Source organism: Panthera leo, chromosome E1 (genome assembly GCF_018350215.1).
Source record: "Panthera leo isolate Ple1 chromosome E1, P.leo_Ple1_pat1.1, whole genome shotgun sequence".
Taxonomy (NCBI): Eukaryota; Metazoa; Chordata; class Mammalia; order Carnivora; family Felidae; genus Panthera; species Panthera leo.
The window spans coordinates 1,288,632-1,299,188 of NC_056692.1; the positions used below are offsets into that span (position 1 = coordinate 1,288,632).

A 10,557-nucleotide genomic window follows, 5' to 3' on the forward strand; every position below is an offset into this window, starting at 1 on the left:
GTGTTGGGCTGTCAGGGGTGGGGAGATACACGGAGACAGCGGACAGTGGCTTCTGAATGTCGTGGGACACGAGGACGTTCGCGTTGGGGGAGACAATCGGAACTTAGCCACGTGGGATAGCGGCAGCTCAAATTGGGAGAATACACGGATTAAGTTTTTACGCATCTCATTCTTTCCTGGGAGTCTAGCATGGGAGGCAGTGATTAGCAAAACAGGGACAAGTCTTACTGTCCTGGAGCTCGCTAAATTCGTTAATAATCGAACTTACCGTGTGACGGGTTTCACGTCTTCCGTGGCTGGAATTCTCGCAGCCCCGTGAGGCGTTTCTTTTCATTTCTCCATTTTGCAAAATGAGGAAAGAGACATAGGTGAAGGGATTTGCCCCAGGTCACAAGACCGGTGACGGAACTAGATGAACCCAGGCATTGTTTCTGGAGTGTAATTTTTACCAGCATAATTGACATGTAATTCACCTACCACAGAACCCATTCATTTAAAGTGTACAACTGGGGGTGCCTGGGTGACTCAGTTGGTTAAGCGTCCGACTCTTGATCTCCGCAGCTCAGGTCTTGATCTCAGGGTCCTGAGTTGAAGCCCCACGTTGGGTTCCACACTGGGCATGAAGACTACTTAAAAAAAAAAAAAAAGTTATACAACGTACAGTTCAATGGCTTTTAGTATATTCGTGTATTTGTGCAGCCACCCTCCTACTCAATAGTAGGATATTTCATGACCCCTGCACCCCTCACCCATCTCCCTCCAGCCGCCCCCCCAGCCCTAGGCAACCACGAATGGACTTCCTGTCTCTAGGGATCTGACTGTCCTGCACATTTCGTACAAACGGAATCGTACAGCGCGCGGCCCTTGGTGACCAGCGTCTGTCACTCGGCGTGTTTTCGAAGCCCACCCCCAATGCAGCGGGAATCCGCGCTTCCCTTCTATCGCTGAGCAAGAGCCCACTGTACGGACCCCCCGCATTTTGTCTATTAGGTGGGTTCATTCGGGTGGTTTTCCACTTTTTGGCTACTATGAATAAAGCTGCTGTGAGCATTCAGGCACAACTTTCTGTGTATGTGTGGACACGTGTTTTCATCTTGCTCAGGTTGGGATTGCTGAGTCGTAGGGTAACTTCCTGTTTAACGGTGCGAGAAACTTCTAGACTGTTTCCCAAAGTGGCTGTACTATTTTACATTCTCGCCAGAACTGTAGGAGGGTTCCAATCTCTCCACTTCCTTGCCAAACTAAAGCTTTTTTTTTTTAAGGTTTTATTTATTTTTGAGAGAGAGAGGGAGAGAGAGAGAGAGAGAGAGAGAGAGAGAGAGAGAGAGAGAGAGATGGCACAAATAGGGGAGGGGCAGAGAGGGAGAAAGAATCCCAAGCAGGCTCTGCACTGCTGTGCAGAGCCCAATGCGGGGCTCGAACTCATGAACCGTGAGATCATGACGTGAGCCGAAATCAAGAGTCAGACACTTAACCGACCGAGCCCCCCAAGCGTCTGATAACCTTTTCCTTTTTTAAGACATAACCTTAGTGTGTATGAAGTGGAATCTCATCATGGTTTTGGTTTGCATTTCCCTGATGGCAATGATGTCGACGATCTTTTCCTGTGTTTACCAGTCTACCTTCTTTGAAGAAATATCTTTTCAGATCCTCTGCGCCTTTATAAAATTGGGCCTGTTGGGGCACCTGGGTGGCTCAGTCGGTTAAGCGTTTGACTTCAGCTCAGGTCACGATCGCGCGGTCCGTGAGTTTGAGCCCAGCGTCGGGCTCTGGGCTGATGGCTCAGAGCCTGGAGCCTGCTTCTGATTCTGTGTCCCCCTCTCTCTCTGCCCCTCCCCCGTTCATGCTCTGTCTCTCTCTGTCTCAAAAATAAAATAAAACGTTAAAAAAAAAAAAATAAATAAAATAAAATCGGGCCTGTTGAAAAAATGCAAAAAAAAAAAAAAACAAAAAAAAAAAAAAAAAAAAAACGGCTGGGGGCCCTGGCTGGCTCAGCAGGTGAACCCTACAAGACCTTGATCTCGGGGTCGTATATTTGCAAAATGTTTCTCCCGTGCTGTGGACTGCCTTTTAACTTTCGTGACAATGTCTTTGAAGTACAAAAGTTTTTTTAATCTTTGATTTTTATCTTTTATTTTTAAGTAATCTCTATACCCAACACGGAGCTCGAACTCACGACCCCGAGATCGAGAGTCACTCACTCCCCCCAGTGAGCCAGCCAGGTGCCCCATCAAAGGGTTTTTTTTTTTTATCTTTAATCTTGATGATGTCATTGATCTTTTTCCCTTTGCTCCTTGTGTTTTGGTGTCCTAAGAAACGACTGCCGAATTCAAGCTCAGGAAGAGTTAAGCCTATGTTTTCTTCCAAGCATTTTTATAGTTGTAGCGTTTATATTTAGATCTTTGATCCATTTTGGGTTCTCTTTTGTACATGGTGTGAGGTAGGGGTCCAACCTCAAACACCAATGGCCATTGATGTATGTGACGCAGCCTGAGTACAAACCCCAAAGGAGGGGGTTTGGAAAGCTCCCACATGCCGCCACACTGGCCCCAAACCCCACGGGGACAAAAACTCCTTCGTTTGGGACCCCGTCCTATATATCTCCCCATCTGGCTGTTGATTCATACGTCCTTTGTAATAAACTGTTTGTCTAACGGTAAAAAGGTCTCCCAGGTTCCGAGAGCCATTGGAGCAAATTGAACCCAAGGAGGGGGTCGTGGGAACCTGTGACCGATTGACAGGCAGTTGGTCAGAAGCAGAGGCTAACCACCTGGGCTTGTGGCTGGCGTCTGACGAGCGGGCAGCTTCGCTGGACTGGTGAATATGATGTTACCACGGCGTATATACGGTCAGAATTGAGTTGTAGGGGACCCAGGTGGTGTCCAAAAGTTACTTGATGGTATGGGGACCCCCCCCCATCCCGTGCCGGCACACACGCACCGGAACCGAGCGCGGAACGTCTTACCTGGCCGCCCCTCATGTAGGGTCGGTAGTCAGGAGGCACGCTGAGAACATCCCTCCGTCTTGCTCGTGTTCTCCCCACGACCCTTCTTGCGGCCACGTGTCCAGGGCCCCGTGGAGGTTAATACACATACCTTAGAAACGCCCACCCAGGTCAGGATCGGGGGAGGTCTGTTTCGGCCTCCCGTGAATGGTACGGATTAACGGTCTTTCCCCTTCCTGATGTACAGGGAGTGGCGCCACGTGATCTGATCAAAGTTTGGCTGTACATCAGGTGCTCGTGAACCCTGTGACCTCACCACAAGGCCCTACCGCACGTCCCTTGCTCTGTAAAAGTCTGCGGACTGAGGGCCAGACGTGGCCGAGAAGAGCCGGGCAGCTGGATGGTCGGCCGCCCGATCCCGCGTCAGTAAGTTACCCTGAAGGAAACTGTTACCTGTGTGGGGTCGCCTGCTGCTCTCTGGTCTCAGAGCCTTCTCGATCCGGGGGACACTCTACCACCCGTTCCCCACCTTGTAACGGGACCCATGTCTGCTCTTTATTTTCCATTAACACCGCGCCCAACTGTCTACCAGCTGCCTGGTGCCGCGGCAGCAGGATGGGGGTACCCAGCGGGCACGGGCCTGACACCGAGGGGGAACGCGTACTAGGAAAGCAGGGGAGAAGGCGTCCGAGGAAACCAAAGGTTGGGATTCGCGTAGAGGGGAGCAGGGAACAGGGGGAGACAGAGGCTGGATGGGAGGGGCCGGGAAGCAGAGTGGGTAAGCGTGGGTTATTATCCTGATTTACTTCTGACTCTTTGGGGGAGGAATTGAATTCTTAGAGGATGATGGGGCCAGGTGGGTGACTGCACCTGCTGAGACGCTACCGGGGCAAACGGTATGAGGAGCGGCCAATTGCGAAGCACTCACTCAACGTAACACGAACTCCTGAGTTCTAAACGCCGTGGACTTCGCCCTTCTGTCCAGGTCACGTCTATATTTTAACAGCATTCAGACAAACCCTCTTACTGCATATATGGGACCACCAGCTTTCAGGCACTGTCTCCTCAATAAACAGCCTCCCTCCTTCCGAGCATGAATATGCTGGTTTAATTAGGTGTATTAGCTTCCCGTGGCTACCATAACGTGTAACAGACCCAGTGGCTTGAAACAACAGGAACGCACTCCCTTCCGGTTCTGGAGACCAGAAATCCAAAACAAGGGGGTCACACTCCCTCTGGAGGCTCTAGCGGGCGTTCTGGTCCCTGCCTCTGCCAGCCGGCAGTGGCTGCCGGCATCCCGGGCTTGTGGTCACGTCACTCCCGCCTGCCTCTGCGGTCACACTGCCTCCTCGTCTCGTCTCTAATCTCCCCGGGGCCTTTCTCTAATAAACACACTGGTCGTCGGATTCGGGGCCCCGTGCAGATATTTCAGGACACTCCCCTCATCGCCAGATCCTTGATTATTCCTGCTAAAGACCCTTTTTCCAAATAAGGCACAGTCACAGGTCCCAGGAATCAGGACACGGACATGCCTCTGGGGGGAATCACCATCTAACCCTCTATACTAGGAGATTTTAAATAAACTACAAGCATGAAGCACCGGGCTGGCTCAGTCAGTGGAGCACACGACTCTTGACCTTGGGGTCATGAGTTCAAGCCCCACATTGGACATAGAGATTACTTAGAAAAGAATAGTAATAATAAGCTACAAATGCAAAAATAGAAAATTTTCATTTGGGTAGAAGGTCATACTGAAAAAGGAAATATATCATGACATTCTAGACAGCAAAAAATCAAAAACCAAAGCCTTTAAAATATATGCATTTAATGTACAGGAAAAGACTCTTTGATAATACACATATCCCAGGTAAACACAGGCATCTTTAATCTATGAATATTTAATTGCAAATATTAATGCCCTGAGTTCCTCTTCTATATAAAGGAGAAACTCCAAACCCTGTTCTTTAGGAAGACGTGGCAGGCAAGCAGCACTATTTATCCTCTTTCTCTGGGGACAGGACATTGTACGTGGGTTACAGAAGAAAAGTATTAGACTCCACTAAATTTAAGCACAAGACAGCTAAAATTTCCCACTGCGGGAACTAAATATTTGATGCTTAGGAGTGTCAATAAATAAGATAATTAAATATTAGGCACAGCGCAGATTCCAAAACTAACTGAAGTGTGAGAAAAAATGATATAAATACCTAGCGGTCATTTCATATAAACCTTCCTACTGGCTGCGTTCCAGGCTTCCCTTTCTATTCCGGAGAGATCTGCCAGTTCCTTGTCCACGCACGGTCTTCCACGGCTGGGCTCCCAGACAGCAAACCGTTTCCCGTCACTGAAAGCCTGATCACGAAAGGATTTATTTTAGGAACAAAAACAGCTTCTTTCCTCTTTACTGAAGATCACGGGTGTGTTTTCTGCTTGCTTCTGTCCCTTGGCTAACTTCCCCACGTAAGACACAGGGGCGGGCACGGGCAGGCAGTCTGTGCTGGCTCTCTCCAGGGGCAGTGGCTGGGTAATAAGGAAGCCACCCACTTAACCCTTTTCTCACTTGATCGCATCCAAAGAGTAAGTCAAAAGGATCAAGGTTACACAGGACTCGTGACCAAGGCGGAACGTTTAGAAACATCCCTGACGGGCCAAGCCGGCTCTGCCTCCTCAGTCGCGCCCCGAGGTGAGCTGTTACTGAACCAGGGACCCTTCCCACCTACTAGAGTCTCTGAGGGACGGACAGATGCTCCAGAGATCAGCCCAGGCGGGCGTGGGGACACCTCAGGAGAGCAGGCCAAAAAAGAGGGGGCTGCGGAGTACAAGAGAGCGCGAACAGAGCAAAGCCAAGAAACGTATGGTTCACTAGAGTAAGATTCATCCTTGACATAAATCCTCTGTGACTCTACTGACGGGTCCTGTTACTGCCTAGAAGTTAAGATACTTTCAGTCTTTTGCCTTCCCTTTCCACACTGTCCCTAATATTCTGTAGTTTCCTGGAGTTCTGGACCAGGAACGCCAGGCTCTCCCTAAAATCACTGGTCCCCTGATCTCTGCCAGCATTCTCAAGCTCGTCAAACAAAGCCAGTGTCTGTCTGAGTTTGGCCTGAACAATCTTCTGTTCCTCCAGTTCTGCGAGCAGGGCCTGCTGGGCGCGTGCTTCAGTCTTGTATCTCTCCTGCAACTCTTCAATTTCTCTCTGGAGAAGCTGGAATTCTTTCTCACCACAAGGATGCATCTCCTGGGCTTTATCCTCCGGAAGCAAGACGTTTGGGGGGATACGCAAAACCAACTGTAAAAACAGCTGCTCCATTTTGCCAAAGAGGCTGTCAAATCGTCCTTTCATGAAGCCAAGAAACTTCTCCGTGCATTTACGAATCTGGACGGGGCTGATCTCGCAGCCCGGGATGCCGTCCAGCTTCCTCAGGATAACCTGCTCCACGGCCTGCGTCACCTCGAACAGGTAGTCCTGAAACGCGATGTAGGTCCGAAGCATGCACGTCTGTGGCGTAAACCCAAAGAACTGGGCCTCGTAGGCCATTGGATCCACAGACATCTTGGCTACCTCTGCTGTGTTAATTTCCACGGTGAGAAATCTGCAAATGTCAACAGGAGAAAATCCATTTGGACAAGCAATCATCTGACGAAAGGAGCAGATTGTATGACAGACAGCGGTGAGCAAGCAAGCAAAAGGAAGAAGCCGACAAAACCTAAGGAGTCTGTGCGCCCTGATGCGGCCTGCTCATCCTCGACAGGATACAAACCGGGCCTCCCGGAGGCTCTTCCCGCCCCCCCCCCCCCCCCACCTCATTAGCCAGGGCTCTGGGCTGGGGCTCAGTCTCCTGAACTGTTACCATCCAGGGCGACATTCACATTTGGACGGATGACCTAAGACTCCGTTTCTTGGGTTTTGACGGTTTTCGTCCCTTTTCTCACCTGGCCGCCGCTATTGGTAACCCCTCCCCAGCTGCTCCCACATACTGACCATGACCTCATATGCCATTCTCCAACTCCTCTCTTCCCGTAATCAAATGACACCACAGCCTTCAAGGCCCTCAGTGCTGAGATCCGCTTCCTTGCTCGGTCCACCCACTGCACTTAGGCTCTGCCACCCAGCCCTCCAACCACACCCCTGCCGATGTCCTCAACCTCCCCCCGCCCCGCACCCGCCACCCTACGAACCCAGCCATCTGAAAGCCCCAGCTGCCGCTGACCGAGCCTCCTGTCAGCTTTACAACCACGACCTGATTTTTCAAGGGTCTGGGGGTCATTCCTTTCGAGTGTAAACATCTAGGAAAATAGCACTCAGACCCCCTCCCCCTGCCCCAGCACTGCGGGGATTTAACCAAGGCACCCTTTTCCGAGCTGTACACTACGCTTATTCTAGAAACGGGAGTGGCCTCATCATTCCTTCAGATAAAGGCAGTCAGTTCAAACAAACGGCCAGCTCAACCACCAGGTGAATGCGGGAGAACCTTCATGAAACAATTTGAAGCAAATGGTGCAGGCCACAGGCTCCTGGGTGGCTCAGTCGCTTAAGCACCCGACTTCGGATGAGGTCATGATCTCGCGGCCTGTGGCTTCCAGCCCCGCGTCGGGCTCTGTGCCGACGGCTCAGAGCCTGGAGCCTGCTTGGGATTCTGTGTCTCCCTCTCTCTCTGCCCCTCCCCAACTAGCACTCTGTCTGTCTCTGTCTCTCAAAAAATAAAATTAAAATGTTAAAAAAATTTTTTTAAATAAATAAATTTAAAAAATGGTGCAGGCCAATTTTTTTACAGGAAGAGAAGCCATCGTTAATCTCGAGAATTCGTGTTATATGACGGCTAAATCGTGTTCAACTGGTGGGCTGCCTAAAGTGGGCAGAATTTCTGGGGCGCTTGGGTGGTTCAGTCGGTTAAGCGTCCAACTCAGCTCAGCTCATGATCTCAGGGTTCGTGAGTTCGAGCCCAACGTCGGGCTCTGTGCTGACAGCTCGGAGCCTGGAGCCTGCTTCGGATTCTGTGTCTCCCTCTCCCTCTCTGCCCCTCCCCCGCTCGCAATCGCTCGCTCTCTCTCTCTCTCTCAAAAACAAATAAAACATTAAAAAATTAAAAAAAATAAAAATAAAGTGGGCAGAATTTCTTTCTGCCTTTGTAACCCCACCCACAGACGACACATGGTGACCTGGACATGTGCACCCACGTCTGTAGAGAGGACTGTGGCTTGGCAGGATTTCCATTTCCTCGCACTCCCCAACGCCTCCCTTCAGATCAAGTTCAAGCTCTTTGGACACGGCTTGCAACGGCCTTCATCCCGTGACCTCCCCCAACAGCTGTCTTCCCGGCTAAGGACCTCGGACGTGCATACGGAGTATTTCCTATTTCACGGCACTTTTTGGTCCTTCCTTACTGGATTCTCCCGTCTTTCAGCTCCCATAGGAACCTGCTCTAGTGTTTTAACGTACGTCTTTTTCAGTCCCCCTGACATTGATCTGCTAGGTGTCAGATATTCCTGACACGTGGTTTTGTATACACACGCACGCTACGTTTTCACGTCTGCAGCCACGCCACGTCATCACACTCCGCGTTCCGACGAAGTTTTCCACCGACTCTATCACACGCGTGAACCACACTGGACGTGCCCACTCCGCTCTCAGCACCTTGCTTCCAGAACTAACCGTGTAAGGAACACCCTCCTGTAATGTCTCCCCCGGGACCTGCAGGCTATTTACACAGGCAAGTAGTTGCTGGGCCACGCATCTTACTCATGCGTGATGCAACTAAATACCGCCGAAATGTTCTCCAGAACTCCGGGGGAGGGGCAGAGGTGGCAGTTCAGGCTGACTGACACACCCCCCTCGCAGTCCGAGAACATTTCTCATGTCTTCACCAACACCTGACACTATTCAACATCCTAATTTCTTCCAATCTGGTAGGTGTAACATTGTTTCTTATTACTTTTTGAGAGGGAGGGGGAGAATCCCAAGCAGGCGCCACACTCAGCACAGAGTCCTACACGGGGCTCGATCTCACGAACCCTGGGATCATGATCTGAACTGAAATCAAGAGTCCGACGTTTACCAGACGCCCCAGGCACCCAAATGTTTTAGAGTGTGGCTTTGTGAAAACCAAAAGTACGTACCCCACACACAGCCTGGGCGCTGAGGGCTGAAACTACCTACACTCTCCCCACCCCCACCTTACTGTTTACATTAGCGTGACTTTACTATCCTGGGAGACCAGAATATTTTCACTATTCAAACGGCTTGACTGTGCAGTATGAACCCCCCAAAAGATGGATCAACTCTTCAACGGGAAACCTCAATAATCTGCACCATGAGATTCTCTGAAACCCTCGCCTCTGCTGTTTCCACCAATGCTAGGCGGTTAGGGCAGGATCCTGACCCAATCCCGATCAAGCCCCCAGGCGGAAAGATCCACCTTAACCCAACCCTGCGGTTCTCAATACTTTCCCAATTTGCCAGTCATCCCTTTGAGAGACCGACTGCCAAAGCTCCGAGGAGGGGTTCCCACCCCCACCCCCCCACCAGGGCAAGCAATACATTCAGCACGGTTTTACCAAAGGGTCGTGAGGGTGGTACTCGGGGAGCAGACTAACTTTTTTAAGCTAATTTATTTATTCTTTAGTCCTCTCTGCACCGGCGTGGGGCTCTAACTCCCCTCCCGGAAAGGAAGAGTCGCACGCTCTCCGGACCCAGCCAGCCAGGCGCCCCCAGGCGAGACTATTTTAATGAGGATTTCTCTGATCGCTGGTAAAGTTGGGCAACGCGGCCTGTGCAGACCCGCTCCGGGGGGGTTCTCCCCGTGCGGTACCCACTCCTACCCCGTGACAGCCCACCCTCCCCAGCCTTGCGCTCGGGCCCTTCGTCATCCGCCACCACACCTGCCGCTCACTCCCCGTTCCGGAAGCCGTCACTGCTTCCCGACCGCCACCCCAACGCGCCGTGACGCTCCTCGCTTTGCCGGCCAGGACCCGACCACTCTCTTCCACCAAACCCAGCAACCTTCCTTCCCCGAGGTGTTTTCGTCCCCTCAGGGAAGGGCGCCGTGGCCCAGCACCCGCTCCGAGCCGCCGCCACGGCTGGGATTCCCTCCGGTCCGCCCGCCTCGCCTCCGCCGCTCGGGGACCGCCGCGCAGCCCCGACCCCGCCGGGCGGGGACCACTTCCGGCGCGCAGCCCCCTCCCGCCGGGCCCCGCGGCATGCCGGGATCTCGGGGCAGGCGGCGCGCGGCCCGGCGGGCGGGCGCCCGGCGGCGGTGCCGAGCGCGGCCCCGTCCCTGCCCGCTGGTCCCCGGAGGAGACGCAGCCCCGCGGCCCTTACCCGAGCGAGCGGGAGGCGAAACCGACCACGCGCCGGCTCCCCGCCACCGCCTTTGAACCACCGCCTGCTGCCGCGGAGAGGCGGCTCCGCGGGCTCCCCGGCAACGGGCGGAATCCGGCCTCCGCGAACGAGGGCCCGGGCGGGACGCCGTCGGGCGCCTGATTGGCCGGCCGCGCGGGGCCGCGCCTCGCTCAGACCCGGGAAGGGGCCGGGCGGGAAAGCCAGCTGTGGCCGGCGCGGATTGGTGGAAGGAACCGGGACTGACACGCCTCTCCTCGACGTTGGTGGGCTGGTG

At 52.8% G+C, this 10,557-nt stretch overlaps 1 protein-coding gene across 2 annotated transcripts; it reads right to left on the reverse strand.

Moving 5' to 3' along the window:
• Window positions 1-4,752: 4,752 nt before the first annotated feature.
• On the reverse strand, window positions 4,753-10,548 carry MIS12 (MIS12 kinetochore complex component). 2 transcript variants are annotated; one of them, XM_042915119.1, is made up of 2 exons: window positions 10,263-10,548; window positions 4,753-6,537 (listed from the first exon to the last, which is right to left on the reverse strand). In XM_042915119.1, the coding sequence occupies exon 2, from the start codon at window positions 6,495-6,497 to the stop codon at window positions 5,877-5,879; it is 621 nt and encodes a 206-aa protein (XP_042771053.1). In that variant the 5' UTR covers window positions 6,498-6,537; window positions 10,263-10,548; the 3' UTR covers window positions 4,753-5,876. The 2 variants fall into 2 exon arrangements, with proteins under 2 accessions (XP_042771053.1, XP_042771052.1); XM_042915118.1 differs by lacking the exon at window positions 10,263-10,548 and adding an exon at window positions 9,824-10,077.
• Window positions 10,549-10,557: the final 9 nt, after the last annotated feature.